This window comes from Canis aureus, chromosome 18, assembly GCF_053574225.1.
Source record: "Canis aureus isolate CA01 chromosome 18, VMU_Caureus_v.1.0, whole genome shotgun sequence".
Taxonomy (NCBI): domain Eukaryota; kingdom Metazoa; phylum Chordata; class Mammalia; order Carnivora; family Canidae; genus Canis; species Canis aureus.
Window position 1 is genome coordinate 10,352,754 of NC_135628.1, and position 16,767 is coordinate 10,369,520.

The following is a 16,767-nucleotide window of genomic DNA, read 5'->3' on the forward strand; positions in this document are numbered from 1 at the left end:
ATCCAGAGAATTATTTTTAATAAGATTACATTATGTATATAATTTGCATATTTCTCTTTATAGAGCTAAATGGCCATAAACCAGGATCCAGAGTTGTATTGGAGAAACAGTAATGAGAGACTGAGGAACGGGATAGTTGAGGGGCATTTGCTTTTTGCTTCATTCCTTTCCACACTGTTTTATTATTCTTTATCACATGTGCTTTCTTCTTTAAAAAATTGAGGTGATGATACTTGTTGAGATAATGCTAAGTCTCATGACTTATATGCTAAGTATCAGCTGGACAAGTGAATTACTGCTTCATGTATTTGTATGATGCCATCAGCAGAGCATTCTCTAAGAAATTACTAAATACTGGCTTGACAGAAGTGTCCGAGACAAGAGTTCAGCCTGAATACATCTGACTTCTAGGGTTGAATTCTGATGCTCTCTGATCTTCATATTTGTGAAAGAACAGCCATAGTATTTCAAGAATGGAAGATGTATACCAAATGTCTTCCACCAAAAGGTTCTCTCTGAGCCACTTTAAAAATCTTCATAATTCTTTTCATCCATTAATTTTCACAGCATTCACTTTTTCCCTTCAATTTTGCGCTCCAAGTCGGAGGGGTTCCTGGGATAGAGACTATTACACACTTTGTTTGGTGCTCTGCAGTGGCTAGGAGCTCTCTGTCCTTTATAATATATGACAATTTAATATGCTTGTTTCATAATAGTTAATTTCAATAAAGGAGAATTTGTTTCATAGGATGCCTCTGTTCTTAGGATAAGCTTATCTTTAAGATAAGTTTCGGCTAAAAAACAAAGAACACATTTGCCTTCTTAAAGACATTTCAGATTTTATTGTATTCCTTAAAAATCACTTAGTGATTGCCAATACTGCTTTTTGAAGGGTCAAAATATGGTTGCACAAATGTATACAGACTATATGAAAAAATATTTTTATAAGACATTATTAGGTTATTGTGTGAAAAAAAAAACAGGTGGACCTTTCTGGAAGAACAGAAATTAATAATTTATCCTACGCATCTTATTGAAAGGAAAAGGCCGATTTGAATAATGTTGGGAGATAAAGCATACCAGTATTATTCTTTATTTCTTATATTAATGAATTAGGATACAAAAAACTCAATAAAAATTACATTAAAAACTCATAAACATTGGTCAAATCTTCTTTCCCTATTAGTCATATTCATGAAGCGACCATTTCTATTTAAATGGTAGTTAATAACAGTGGGATTTTGGTGAGCCAAACAATACATGGGCTCATTCATTTACTTACCAGACATTTGTTGCACGCCAGACCATGTACCAGATCCTGCAGCCTCAGTGTTGAATAAGATCGGTTTATTGCATTTTTAAGAGTTCAATGGCCAGTAGAACAGACAGATACAAGCATGTAAGAAAGTACTATGGTAAAATAGGAAGAGTATGGGGTTTTGAGATCAATAAATTTAAAACTTTCATCACTTTTGAATTAATCTTCTAACCTCTCCTTGCTTCAAGGATTTCATCTGTAAAATGGGGATGATACTTTCAGCCCATGGGCTTTTTTGTGGATTAAACAAAACCTATTCAATGAACAAAGTCTAGATCTAAATCTCACAAAAGAAATGTACTTATTACCCTTAACCTACAACATGAAAGGTACTATAATATAGGCATTGACAAGAAAGTAAAGAGTCATGAATTCGAAGATGGGGACAGGTAAGGAGAAATTTCTTAGAGGAGGGAGTATGTAGGATAAGGAGGGAGGTGTTCATAACAAAGGGAAGAGTTCCAAGCAGAGAACTTTTCATGCACAAAGGCATGGAACTTGTGCTAAACTATAAGGAACAGTGGATCTTTGTGGAAGTTGTAGCCTAAATATGGAAGAGTTGAAATGATGTGGGTAAGTTAATGGTCCTTAATCACAGAGGACATTTTATATCCTACAAATGATTTATTTCTATAGGAATGACATAAATAGATTTGAGCAGTATTTTGAAGGTAGATTTTTATGGAATTGATTGACAATGTGAGATTGTGGGAGAAAAGAGCTTTATAGATTTTTGATTAAGGAAGTAAGTATTGGTAACATTAATCAGAAGAAGGAATTTAGGAGGTATAGGTTTGCAACAAAATAATAACCTTTATTTCATTTTGTTAAATATGGTTGGTCAAGACCTTAGGGGAGAGACCTAGGTTGGAGAAAAGGTTCAAGAATGCTAAACATTTAGACAAGAGTAGAAGTCAGGCATCCCAAGTTTCTAACCTGGCTATGTTGTCCATTGGCTTCATGACTAGCAAGTTCTACCTTATTCTGTGAGAGCTTAAAAGCAACTTAACTTTGTAATTAGGAAGTCTCCTCAATGTCTGGGTCTTAATTCTAAAATTTTTCAAATGAAATTCAAATTAAAAAAAACTATTCAATATTCTTCACAAGTTTAAGGATCACATTTTTTGATGATTCAAATCCCTTTAAAATGTTGCACATACAAGCAGAGAATGACAAAAATAGCAATTAAAGATTTAGATTCAGGTCAGCAGCAATGGAATGATTAGTAAATTTATTGATTAAAAGTGCAATTTATAGTTCCATTATAGACATGATCATTTTTCATAAAGTAGCATGACACTTAGGAGTGTGAGCTCAGAGTCAAACTGCCTGGATTTGGATACCAACCACTTACTTACCTCTTGGACTTTAGGCCAAATGTTTAACCTCTATTCTAAACTGAAAATAGAGTTTCTACCACATAGGTTGTTGTGAAAATTAAATGAGTATATATAGAGTATAGAGGACAGTGGCCAACAAGTAATTAAGTCCTCATGTGTAAGAGCTATTTTTACTATCCTCATCAGATGATGATGGCATCATCCTCCCTTGTTGTCATCAACTGGCAGGATGTTAATGCAGTGAGGGCAGGCAGTGGTGGGGCCAGGGGGTGGGGGGGTAGTGTCGGAGATAATTATGTCTGTGGTAGAGATGAGGAAAGGGAAGCTCAGAATAATTAAGATATTTTCCAACATGTACACCTAGCAAAAGACAGGACTGAAGCTCAACTACTGTTCAGCTCAGTGCACTTCTTGCCACCGTTCGTTAAAGTAGAACCTTGTGCCTTCATGAGTAGGTTAAAAGAAAATATAATTGTAGTCAGTAATATGTAGGTCTCATGCACAATGGAGTTGGAAACCTTATTCTTTGAATTTTCCAATGGTCAGAAGTTCCTTGTTTATGGATGTTACTTCAAGTTGAACATGAACTATTATGGGGCCATGTATGTGTGAGTATCAGATAATATTGAGAAAAATATATATACACACACACATGCCAATAGTATTTAATAGTTACTCAGTAGTAGTTTCAGACTTCCCAGCATTCAATGGGAAACAAAACACCAAGATAACCAGAGACATTTTCTTGATATAACTTTGATCTTATTAATTTTTCTGATTTGTTAATAAGTTAAATTCCTACATAAAGAAGATATTTTCTTGTTTTCTGAGTTTACAAACTTAAAATAATAGACCTGAGGCTAAAGTTATTGAACTTGCACATATGCACACAAAACACTGATAGCATCAAGGAATATTATTTAATAATACTTGAGCTTCATATAAAATATTTTCACCTGCAGAGCCCAGAGCATTTCATAAATATAGATGCTGTTAATCAAAGACTTGAATAAATAGATGGATTTTGCATTGTACCCTGAAGATAAGTAGATTTGGATTCTTATTGAATTTGTGTAGTCTACTTTAGGAGTTAGGTAGAAGTGATAAAAATGAGCACAGACTTTTATCATCTGCCCATAATAAGTGGTGCCAAATAAAACCTTTGAGAGTGTTACCAGACAATAGCTGAATTGTCAGACCTTAAATATGAGAAACCAAGATAAAGGTGACAAATAAAACAAAATGAACAATAAGGCAAATACTAATTATAATGGTATAGAGAAATTAAAACATAGAGTTGATCTTAACACATGTTTATACAGCCTTAATTTAAGCACATTATGAAAATGAATAATTATCACTTTGCTTGGAAGATACGTTTTATAATTGGACTTTCTTCCTCTTTTTCATTTTGTGTTACTCATTTTTTCCATTCTGAGTTTGTTTAGCTCTAAAATTCATGTTTTTTTTTTCAGTGGGACATCTTACTTTGTAAAAATAATTAAGACCTACCTTCTAAAAAAAATCATACTGCGCAGTTTTAAGAAGTTCACGGTGACTAGAAAGATTCTTTTTGATGGCTGAGTAATATTCCTGTGTGTGTGTGTGTGTGTGTGTGTGTGTGTGTGTGTGTATACACACATCCTCTTTATCCATTTATCAATTGATAGACTTGGGGGCTCTTTCCATAATTTGGCTATTGTTCATAATGACGCTATAGACATCAGGGTGCAGGTGCCTCTTCAGATCAATATTTTTGTATCCTTTGGGTAAATACCTAGTAGTGCAATTACAACAATGTGGATGGAGCTAGAGAGTATTATGCCAAGTGAAAAAGTCAGTCAGAGAAAGACAAATACCATATGGTTCCACTCATATGTGGAATTTAAGAAACAAAACAAATGAATTTAGGGGGGTGAAAAAGAGAGAGGCAAACCAGATCCTCAACAATAGAGGACAAACTGAGGGATACTAGAGGCGATGGGAGCAAGGGGATGGGTTAAATGGGTGATGGGTATTAGGAAAGGATTTATGATGAACATTGGGTGTTGTATGTAAGTGATGAATGACTAAATTCCACAACTGAAACTCATAGTACACTGTTCACTAACTGGAATTTAAATAAAAACTTGGGGGGAAAAGTTCATAGTGAATATCTAGCAATCTCATGCTACTGTGGGCATATTCTTGTTGCTGTGTGATCTTGGCACCTTGGGTTTGCTCAAGTGGATAAAAAGGTGAGTGAAAGCAACCCTTCATCAACATACGTACAGAGTCCCTGTTCTTACCTCTACTACATTTTTTTTTACCAGCCCTCCCGGATTTCCAACTCTGTGCCTTAATGGGCCCACTTCTGCGTGTCAGCCAGAACATGTACCTCACATTTTCATGTAGAGGAATGTCCAGCTCACACACTGATTGTCTTGGCTTGAAGGCCTTTCTCATCCCTATCATAGCCTCATTTCCTGAAGCCTTCATAACCTCTCCAAACACACAGAAAGCTGCTTCTCTTCTCTTTGCTTCTCTCTCCTGTTTTCCATCAGGGTCCCACACAAATCTCCATTTTTATCCTGAACCCTGTGTGGACTTTTCCAGTCTACACTGATTGATGATCTGCTACTAGAGCACTCTCTTTTGACACCTCACAGTTGAGCAATTATTGTTCAGTTGGTTTTATGAGGCTTGCTATTGTCTCAATTATATTTTAAGCTTCTAAAGGAAAAGGACCATGTGTTTCATTTCTGTAACCTGCATAGTACCCAGCACAGTGAGGAGAAAATAGATTAAACGTCATCATAAATGTCTGTTAGCAAGTTAAGTACTGTGACTGCACCGTGCTTTTAAAAGTCCATTTTGTATTTACAATACTTGTTCATAGTGAGATTCAACTTTTTCTGAGCCATCAATCATTAGCAATTTATATAAAATTACTTCTAATTGTATACAGCTCTATGCATGACACCATTTTTGGTGAAAAAGAAATCAAATTGTCTTGTTAAATGTAGAACATATTAACAGCCAAAACACTTAATTCATTTGTAATGGTATTTTTAGACCAGAGCCCTACCTGTTTTAATCCTTTGTCTATTATTCATATACTCTGATAATGGGTTGTTGCTGCTGTTTTCTATATAAAACTGTTTTACTTTGTTTATTCAAGGTTCTAGACGTTTCAGTCTTGGGAGTAAGTTAAGCGCAGATATTGTTGTTCAGTCTTTGTTTAATCATGACTTCTGTGCCAAAATATGCAAAACTGATCAAAATTAAAAATTCAAGTGGGCCCTGTTTAATGACTTTGCTATCAACTGAAATGGGAATTGCTGATATAAAAACATTCTACCCCATTTCTGTGACATAGAAAAAAACAGGAATGGCATGTGGAAGGGTGCTTGACTCTTCATCTAGAGCGGTCTTGAAAAGAAAAAAGTGGAATTGAAATGTAGCAATTTCCTGGCTAATTTCATAAGCAGAGGGGGCCCAGTCCTGCCAATCAAAGCAAGAGTACCCTTTGCTTCATTGGGAATTAAGGTCTTTAGTTAAAATATTTTTTTAAGCTTTTGAGGATAGATTATGTTCTAAATTAAGTACAGAAAATATTTTTCTGTCTAGTAGTTAGTTTAGATGAAAATGTTTTATCTGCAGAAACAGCATGGTAAAATGACTTTCCTTTGGGTGTAATTTTAAAGTGTTCCTTTTTTTTAATCTTAAACTCAGATAAAGTACTAAAAATGTATTTTAATAAATATTAAAATAGCCAAGGGCAGTATCTATATGGAAATGAAGAAATCTTGAGTATTTACCTAGAATTTTTGATCTTTCTATGTGGAATTAAAACCTTGGCTTGCTTATGTCAGATTTACAATTAACTACAGTCAAACATCCTTCTCCCATTCCCGCTGGTAGCTCCACTTTGATTAAAAAATGTTTTACCTTGATGTTTTTAAATAATCCAAAATCTACAATTAGGAATCATCATATTCAGCACAGACCTGAAGTAATTCTGCATTTTTCCTCCTGAAATGACCCAATCAAAAAGGAAAAGTAGTTTGACCTCATTTTTTGCTCAAATGACAAAAGTTTCATTTAGAATGGGAACTAGTTATTGAATATCAAGATGCAAAAATAAGATGATTTAGAAAGTTAGAAAAACCCTTCAGATACCCCTTTGCACTCAATATCCTTTGGTTTTTATGATAACTTTTTCGCAATGTATGTAATCCTGATAAGAAAGCATAGCCTTAAAATAAAGGGGAAAACACTTTAACTGTAGAGTGATTTCTCATAACCCTTACTCCATTTCTGGCAGCTTTTGGTCTACTAGGGTGATTTATTAAGCAAACCAGCTGGAGAAAAAAACAAAAAACAAAAAACACAATACCATTTGAAAATGCCAGTTATGTGGGTGTAGATATATCATGATATAATAAAAATAGACTTGGCATTTGCCTGACTTGCCTTTTTAAGAAGGGACAATGTGTAAGGAAGTACAATTTATATATAGAATTTTAGGTAAGAATGGAAGAAAAACCAAATGGAGCCATTGTAATCTCCTTTTCATCCTGTGTCCTATTCTTTGCAAGAAAGATCTCCTCTTCATGGAATACTGTTACCAATGAACATACATGATTTTTGAAATGAGTTTTTTCTTCTTTAGGCTCTTTCTGTCACTTCCTTCCTTCATTTCCTTCTCTTCTCCCCTCCTTTCCCTCACTCACAGTTCACTGTACAGATATACTGAATAGAATGTATTGGCTAGGCGAAGCATATGGCACATGTGCCAGTCATATACTACAGAATAAAACAGATGTGGTTACTGTCCCTAAGGAACTAAAATTCTAATAAAATAGGCTTTAAGCCAATCATTACAGTCGATTAAATTTTCAAAACTAGGGAGGGTTAGGGATACCAATTTTCAGTAATTACTCTGTATACAATAGAATGAGTGTACATTAAAAAAATTGTGTCTGTGGAATATTGAGTAAATAAGGTTCCAGACCTAAGAAATTGACACTTTAGGACCTACTAGTCACTAGGGTTCACATATGGGCATTTCCTGTGAGCTGGACAGTTGGATAACCTGTGGAGTTTTGGGCTTTCAGAAGCTCAGTTATGAGCCCATCAGTGGTCCTAGAGCTCTGTGTTCACTTACTTACAATTTCCCTGGATGCTGCCTTCATTCCTACCCCCCACCCCCCTTCTCCCTCTCCTGTGAGTCCACTGAAATCATCATTGCAAACTTCCACTCCCAACTCAGAAGTCCTAGCTCAGGTCCAGGGCTAACCTCAACTTGGTTTTACTAGAACCAACGAATGATCATTGTCCCCCCTGCTAATAAAGAAAACCTCCTGAGACTAGATCCTATCCTTCCAGATGAGAATCTGAGGAAGATAGCAAATGAGATTTGGTTCCGATTACATTCTTTTATTTATTTATTTATTTTTGAGTTGTCCTGAGTTTCTGTTCTCATTTTCCTCAACACCACCTTCTTCACAGGACTCTGTCCCTCCAGCAACAGCTCCCTCTAAGTCGGTGGCATTCCTGCGGTGGCAAATAGTGATACAGGGTGTGTTCCAGAAATGAGATGATTGCTTCGAGCCAGTATTTTTCTCCTTTAATAGATCACTGTGGGATAGAATATCCTGCTGGTTATTTGATAGATTGTTTTCTATATATGGTAAAATATTATGCAGTAATTAAGCGAATGAAAGTACCTCTGGGGCAGCCTGGGTGGCTCAGCAGTTTAGCACAGCCTTCAGCCCAGGGTGTGATCCTGGAGACCCAGGATCGAGTCCTACATCAGGCTCCCAGCATGGAGCCTGCTTCTCCCTCTGCCTGTGTCTCTGCCTCTCTCTCTCTCTGTGTCTCTCGTGAATAAATAAAATCTTAAAAAAAAAAAAGTACCTATGTTCCCCTTAAATGGAAAGATGTGAATAATCTAAGTGTAAAAGAAAGAAGTAAATTAGTATCATACAGTCTTTCACTCTAATTAGAAGCTATACATGTAGGGGTATTTGTGCAAGCATTGGTGTATATAAATGTCTATATACGTGTGTGCATATGTGTATATATAGGCTTACATGTGACAGAAAAATAAGTCTGGAAGGAATCATACCAAATTGGTATCAGTGATTATCCTTACATAAGAGAAATAGAGGCAGAAGTAGCAGCAAAGCTCTCAACATTACTTGATAAATGGTTTGGGTTATTGGTGTATCTGAGCCAATCTCTGTGGTCAGATGGTTAACTTATTGTTCATGGGGGGGCCTCACCCTAAAACCAGGAGGTAGTGTGAGGCCCACCCAAACCACACGTGTTAGCAGCTGGGAAAGGGTGGCTTTTCCCAAAGGAAGGGGTACTGAATGCTGGACAGTAAACAGAGCTGCTCTCCATGATAATATTGTCACAGATTTCTTGATTTGTTTACAAGATTTGCGTACTACTCCAGTAATCAAGGTCACATATGGTAAATTATTTAAAAATAAATAAAACAACAAAATACATAGAATATTTTCAATTCTAAGTAAATTGTTACAGAAGTTGAACTACCATTTATGCCAGAATTCATAGGGATAAAACCAAACAGAAAGAAAATGTAAAGTTGTTTGTATACCCAGCCCTCACCTGTTCAGACACTTTGATGAATAAACCCCGTATGCTATTTCTAAATAAATTGCCACCCTCATTTGTTTATGAATATATTACCCTTTACCACATTGCTCATTAGACTAATGCTTGACATTAAGGTCTCAGAGTTGTGAATTTTAGGATTTTTTTCTGTGACCTCGTCTTTTATAGTCACTAAGCTTATTCTAGAATTGCAAAGTAAAAGTTTTTTCATTAAACCTTATGATGCTTTTGGATTCCATGTGGAAATTAAAGTATTTTGCAATATTGTAGGAATAGAGAAAATTGCTAAGAAGTAATAATGTTCCTTAAGAAAAAGGACTAACAATCCAATAAAGAACTAATACATTTTACTGGTCTCATTACCTGACAAACAAGTTAGAAACATCCAAGCATATGGGAGAAACCCTCAGCCTCGGAAATGGGTCTGGGAGTCTTTGGTTCACCTGAAAACTCTGTCCCTTGTCACCCACCTCAGCCTCTTTTGCCCTCCTATGGAATGTACGGTGGTGTTCTGGGTTGCAGGCCTGACAGAGATGGAATTGGCTTCAGCTTTACCCATCACAGAACATTTTCAGAGAAACCTAAGCTTTTCATAATGAGTCATGGCACTCATGATTAAAGTTTGAGAGAGATTAATTGTATTATTACTTTGAAGAAGACCACATATTTGAGACCCAAGTAATTTCCCAGCAGCCTATAACGAATTCGAGTATCTTTCATCATCACTAATCCACTCTCAAGCTGAATTAGGCTGTAGGCTCTTTCTCCTTCAGCTTCGAGCTCTGCTACTGAGAAGCAGTAACCTTCTAGGGATATTTGAGGCCCATCGAAGCTCTCCTCATGGCCCAAGTCCTCACAAGCAGCTGTGTATCCTAGACTTCGACCTTCATACTCATGTCAAAAATTCAACATATCTTTTTCTTTGTAGGCTGTTTAGTAACTAACGAATATACAGAAAGGGCTCCCACGCTTCCCAGTTTATTAACATTTTTTTTTTTTGGAGGGTGGTGGGGAGAAAAGATGGTTCCTATGGGAAACGCACCCTCTCAACTTTCAACCAGTTGCCTCCCCAGTGTGGCACAGCACAACTTCTCTGCCCGAAGGATCTCGATGGAATCTTTGTACTTGTTGGGCTGGAAATGATAACAGCAGCCATATGATAATCCTGTATGGTCCTTTCTAGCTGAACATTGGTAAGTGAATGAAATGCAGCCGCTGTAGTGTTTTACCAAGTTAAGTGAAAGGCAAGCAAGTGAGAAGAAAGAAATTAAGAGGCCTAAACAAGGGATGAGCAAACACACTCTGAGCTGAGAGTCGGGAAGGAGCTGGATGCTGGCAAGGCAGAGCGGCAAGGATGCCCGCTCCAGATGGCAGGCATTTAGGAGACGAGACGTCACGCCAGCGACCAACCACTTAGAGCTGGCGTTGGCTTGGTTTGTCTTTGCTTTTTTTTTTTTTTTTTCCATAATGCAAGGCTATTGCTGTTTTGCAAAGTGTGTGAAAAGCTTATGGAACTCAAGTATGGGGAAGAGGAGAGCAGTGGAGAAGAGGTAGAGTGTTTCTTTTCTTTGAGGTTATTCTGGGTGTGATCCCATTGGCTAGCCGGGCTTCAGAACATATTTCGACTGAATTGTTGTGCTGTTTACAAGCTCAAGAACTATCTAAGTGATGAAGCACCTCGTTGCCCTGTTCGAGAAATGCAGTAATGGTTTATTTCGATTTTTGAAGGTCTTTATTTTAATACTTGATTTTTCTAGGAGGTTTGAGAACCCAGGAAGAAATTACTGTGTTTACCTAGTCCGTAAGTTTACATAGAGTGATACCATAATTTGGTTGGAAACTGCTTGCTGTTAATATGCATCTACCATAGTCTTCTAAATAACTCTTTCTTATAAATGTAATATATGTTAGTTTTGGAAAATTCAGATAGCAGCTAAGCAAAAACAAGAAACATTACGCATAAATAGTAGCCATAATCCTATTAGTTGAATCCATAATTTGAAACTAAAAGTGGTGATATTTTGGTCTTCTTTCTAGTTACATACGAAGTATTAGGTGTGTATGTCTATATGCATGACAGTGTTTTGTTATTGCTGCAACTCCAATGTCTAGAGGAGTGTCAAATCCCTATCTGTGTAACCAGATTTTTTTTTAATATTAATATCTTAGTGTTCTTCATTGAACTTAATATACTTTTATTACCTTGAGGCTATTAAGAGGCCACACCCATTCATTGATATGATTTTGCTCTTTTCCTGTCTACAAACCAGTCTTCAATTTAATATTCTCTTCCTGCTAAAGTAGAATAAGTGAGTGTGAAGTTGAAACGGTAACTGAGCTTCACTGCACATTTTTATTTTGAGGGAAGGCAGTGTTAGGTTGCCACAGAAAGGAAGAAGAATGAAAGTAACAGATGTCTCCATGATTCCATGTAACTCCTTTAGGGAAAGGTGATTGCAGCTTTACTCATCTCAGCATATTTTCAGAAAAACCTAAACTTTTGATGATGTCGAGGATTATGAATCATGACACCCATAAATGAAGTTTCAGAGAGATTTAATTATATTGTTACTTTGAAGAGAACCACATAGAACCGTATTTAGGTACAAATTTAAAATCATTTCATTCAGTTTTCACATCTCTGTTTTTCTTTTAAACTATCTGGTAAACATCCAGAGATTCTGAATGCTTCTCTCTGATAGATGCAGAGAGCATTTAAGCTAACACTCAGCTGTTTGTTTATTATGTTTTCAAACTTTTCCCAGTTTCTGTTTAGTATTCAGTGAAATGGTGTAAAGAAAACCATCTGCACTGCAGCTGCAAAGGGATTACCTTTGGTTCTTCTTTTCAAAAAGAAGCCAAATGCCCCCTGTGCACAGCCCTGGACAGTTGCTTGGATCTTGCACCATATGTTTTATACAGTCGTCTTGGAGCTAAGTCAATTAATAGCTCAGAAGATACAATTAGCCTTTTAGTGACTGCATTCATTAATAAAGGGCTGCCTAAAATAAAGAAACTCTTGATTCCCTGCCCCTATTATAATTGCAGACTAAAGATTTGAAATGTTGGATGACAGCAAATGTACGAGATCATTAGCCCATGGCGGATGTTCCAATTTCTGTAGCCTACTGCCACCATGCCACCTTCCTAGGTGTGTGCTAGGATATTGGCACAAAATAAAAATGAAATTATTCTCAACAGAAGGTATCTAAATGGAATTTTACAGTCCTTAGCTTATCTTAAGACAGCTTATGTCTCTATCCAAATATGTATTTTAAGCGGACATTGAGTGAAGAGTATGTAGTGAAACGTAATTATTGTAAGAAAATCATTATTTTACAACTTCCTGTCCTTACCTTTAGCAATCTTTTTTTTTTTTAAGGTAAAATTAAAACTGTTTGAAAATATTTCAGCCAGCTCACTTGTAACTTTTTCTTAAGCAAGAACCTTTAGGCGGTGTGTAGCTCTAGAAAACCATTATAATCCTAACACACAGATATTAAGGCAATGCATAACATCAACTGGAGCAGAAGTTACCCTGATTTCTTCTGACCTATCAGGTTTGAAGGAAAGTCCAGAGTCAGTAAGTTAGCCGGGGGAGGGCGTCAGTTTTGTGAGGATGATAGGACTTCTATATGGAATTGATAATTTGTTGTTTACCTGGGAGGCTGACACTCTAAATAACTATAAAATTAATGAGGTGGTGTAAAAAAAAGAATGAATTTAAAGATTCCAAAATATTAAAGTTTAATCATTTTTAAAATTTGTGTGTGTGTGTGTGTGTGTGTGTGTATTTAAGTGATTATCTCAGATCCCTGTTTTGGGAATACCAGTTACTTTCACGTGAATCCTAAGTAATGTATTTCAAATTATCAAGTACTCCTTGGCATAAATTAGACTTTGTGTCTGAGTGACTAGGAAGAGGAAGGTGCCACTAACAAAGGGAAATCATTAGGAAGTGTTGGGGATGTTTGTTCCCTCTTTTTCTTTTGTTCACGATGGAGATGGAGTAAAAGAGTTTTCTATCCAAATGTTGGAAAGTTTAGATGCCCCTTTAAGGTTTTTTTTTTTGTTTTTTTTTTTTTGTTCACGGCCAAACAGAGAAATGTCTTTCTGGGTTGAAAATAAGGAAGAGGCTACTAAATTAGAGTTAGTTCCTTTTTTTTTTTTTTTTTTTTTTTTTTATCAGTTTTAAAATGGAGCAGAACTCCAGGAGGACTAGAAGAATCTGCTCCAAGAATAAAGCTGCTCAGAAAAGGGAAAACCAGGGTAAGTGTCTTCAAGGATATTTAAAATGAGAGCATGTTATTGACTTTAATGTGCACGCAGAAACATTTTAAAACTAAGAGCCATAATAAGCCGATCAATAGTGACCAAGAAGTGATATGGAGATGGATACTGACTGCTTGATTATGGGAGCAATTCATCCTAAGAAAATATTTAACTTTTTTTAATGCTTTTTAGTTTCTCACATTCCCTTGTAAATTCTGGCAAGATTAAGATTTTCTCCTCTTTCACATCACCATTCTCTGAATATGCCAGAAAATGTGAGGGTTTTTTTTTTTTTTAAAGCGTTTGAATTGGATCATATTTCTATATTGGGAAGTTAACCAGAAATTTGGCAGGCACAGATCTGAGCACAGAAATATCTTATTATCTTAATTGCTATTTTAGTGTGTAGTATCCCTTTAATTGGATATGTTTTTTGAGGCCAACCATTTCTTTTTTTTTTTCTCCTAAGATTAAAAATTCTTCATGCTTAACATAGAATGAAGAGGATTATCTTCTAAAGCACACAGATAATAAGGACTGAGACATGGAATACTTTTGAAACTATGGATAAATCTTGTCTAGTAATAAAATAGGTTTAATAGTATCTTGGATCCATACATCTTTCCATAGTCTTGGTTCTATTTTATGACAGTTAATCATGTTAATCTGTTAATGTTTCCATGAGGTAAATGGATGAGAAATAACATGTGCATTGGATATAATGAAAAATTATGGTACAGTGAAGTCTAACGTGAGTCACCCAGACTGATGAACTTCAGAGCCAGAACATGAACCAACTCTCTTGAACACTAACATTTGAACTCCTTGCCTTGAAAATATACAAAAGGTTTGCACTGTTTTCCTAGTACACAGTTTTATGGATTAACCTATCCATCTTACTACTCCCTCAGTGATCAATAATAAGCCTTCCTAGTAAAGGGTAGAGTCTTTTTCCTTAAAATGGAACAAAGATAACTGGTCCACTAATGGATTTATTGGATTAATGGTTTGCCTGCTTTAGCAACTGATCCAGCTGGAGTCGTTTACTGAAAGCTTGAAAACAGACTAGAGAATGTCAAAATAGTCTTTTTTTTTAAATCTTTTTACCTGATATAAAATATGTGCTCTGCGTTTAGCATTAGACATATCTCTTTATTAATTTACAGATTTTAGAAAAGCTTCAAAATACCATGTCTAAACATAACAAGCCTGATTGTAATGGCCAATGTTATTCCATTGTTATAGGAGAACTCCCTGTGTTTATTCAGTTGTGATAAGATGCAATTTCATATTCTATATTTTTCTTAATAGCTCTAGGAATTTATATTTTTCCCTTGACACAATTGTTCATAAATCTTGAATTTAATCAGTAAGTTCAATAGCAAAAGTTAGGTTAATTAGATCATGGGATTTTTCTTTATGTAATAACAAAATACTTGATTATAGTTTATTTTGAGAAAGCTTAATGTATTTTAGGATACATGAAAATCTTTAGCTATTCTCTACTTGTCTACTCTGATCATTCAAATATTAGAGCACAAGAGAAGTCATTCATTCTATAATCTTACCTAGTGCCTATTACGTGCCAGGAATTTTTTCTGGGTTCTGTGGATTTATCTAATATGCTATTCATTACCCTCATGAAGCTTACCTTCAAATCTAGTACTGATTTGTACTACTGACCAAAGTTTACCAGATAGCATTCTGGTAAGTCTGGTCCTTGGAAATTTAAGTTTTCTGTTAAACTTTAAGTAATCTACATTATATCAGTAGTAGATGAAGTATTTACTGGGTGTCTTTGTTATTTATTCCGTAGGACTTCTGAATTGCTCTCCTATCTTTGAAAAGCAGATGGGGCTAACTTATCCTCTGTCCAAGAATAGGAGAAACACTTCAATGTGGTATCCATAATAATATTTACAAAAAAATTATTTCCAAGCTGTTCAGGAATATGAAGGACATCAGTGACCTCCTTTCCTTATTTAATTACGGATGCTGCCTTGTGACACAGTTGGCTATAAGTGTACAAGTCAGGGTAAAGGTAAAGCGGTTGAACAAAAATGGGAGAGGTTTATTTCTCAAATTTCCGTCCTAGACTGTCTGGGTTGCTTTTGCACATTTACACCATTTGGAGACCTAGATTCCTTATGTGCTTTACTTATGTCTTCTAAATTATACTCCTCAGCATAGTCAAAGCTAGATTCCTGACACTTCTGCATTCCAGCCCCTGGTGAAAATGGGTTGGGAAAGAAGTTCAAGGAAAGCTGGTTGTCTTTTATTTGAAGATAGCCAGAAATTGCATGCTTCATTTTGTTCACATTCTACTGACCCGGACTTACATGGCCATTCCACGCTGCAAGGAAGGCTAGGAGGTATTGCCTCTAGCTGAGCCATCATGTGCCCAGAAAGAACAGGAGAATGCATTTGGGGGTTAGGGTACCACAGGATTCAGTGTACATTTGAAACCAGAGTTCCAAGTACCCTGACTTCTGACTGGGTTTGGTCAATCCCATGAGTGATAGGTGAACTATTTATTAGTCATGAGACCTCAGACTGCATGAAGTTAGGTTTTGCTCCAGAAATGCAGACCAACCTGTAACAGAAGAGTTTAGGGTGATATGAACTTGTGCTATGAACATATTCAGGGTTCACAAGCTTCTTACTATGCAGAATTTTTTAATCCAAAAATAGTAATTGGAGTGAAAGGAGGATAGTATTTAAATATTAAATATCCAAAAAAAATTAAATATCCAATAGCATGATCATACTGAGTGTTTATCAATCCTTGATATTTGAGTTTATTGTATATAGATAATAAAGCTTCTTATTCATTATTTTTTAAGAGGGTTTACATGTTTCAAAGCAGTAGATGTAGAACTTTGGGAAATGAGACTATTAAATATCCAATAGCATGATCATAGTGTGAGTGTTTATCAATCCTTGATATTTGAGTTTATTGTATATAGATAATAAAGCTTCTTATTCATTATTTTTTAAGAGCGTTTACATGTTTCAAAGCAGTAAATGTAGAACTTTGGGAAATGAGACTATTCTTTATTTACTCACTGGTTTACTTAACTCATTTTTCAATGTGTATCCTAAGCACCTGGAAATCTAGGTAAGCAAATTCCTGGATGGTCCTGTTCTCCAATCTCCTTAGAGATTATTTCACTAAGTCTTGTGTGATGTCAGGAATTTTGCATATCTAAC

General features: G+C 35.8%; 1 protein-coding gene across 5 annotated transcripts in view; it reads left to right on the plus strand.

Moving 5' to 3' along the window:
• The window catches only part of IMMP2L (inner mitochondrial membrane peptidase subunit 2), an 845,985-nt gene that overhangs the window by 704,737 nt on the left and 124,481 nt on the right, over positions 1-16,767 (plus strand). Inside the window, exons 1-2 of one of the 5 annotated variants that reach the window (XM_077856153.1) lie at positions 10,586-10,835; positions 13,475-13,554. The exons of the other annotated variants lie outside the window; for them this stretch is intronic. Coding sequence (XP_077712279.1) covers positions 10,615-10,835; positions 13,475-13,554 — 301 coding nt within the window. The 5' untranslated portion in view covers positions 10,586-10,614. Of the gene's footprint in view, positions 1-10,585; positions 10,836-13,474; positions 13,555-16,767 lie in introns of those variants that run through there. 5 annotated transcript variants of the gene reach the window in all.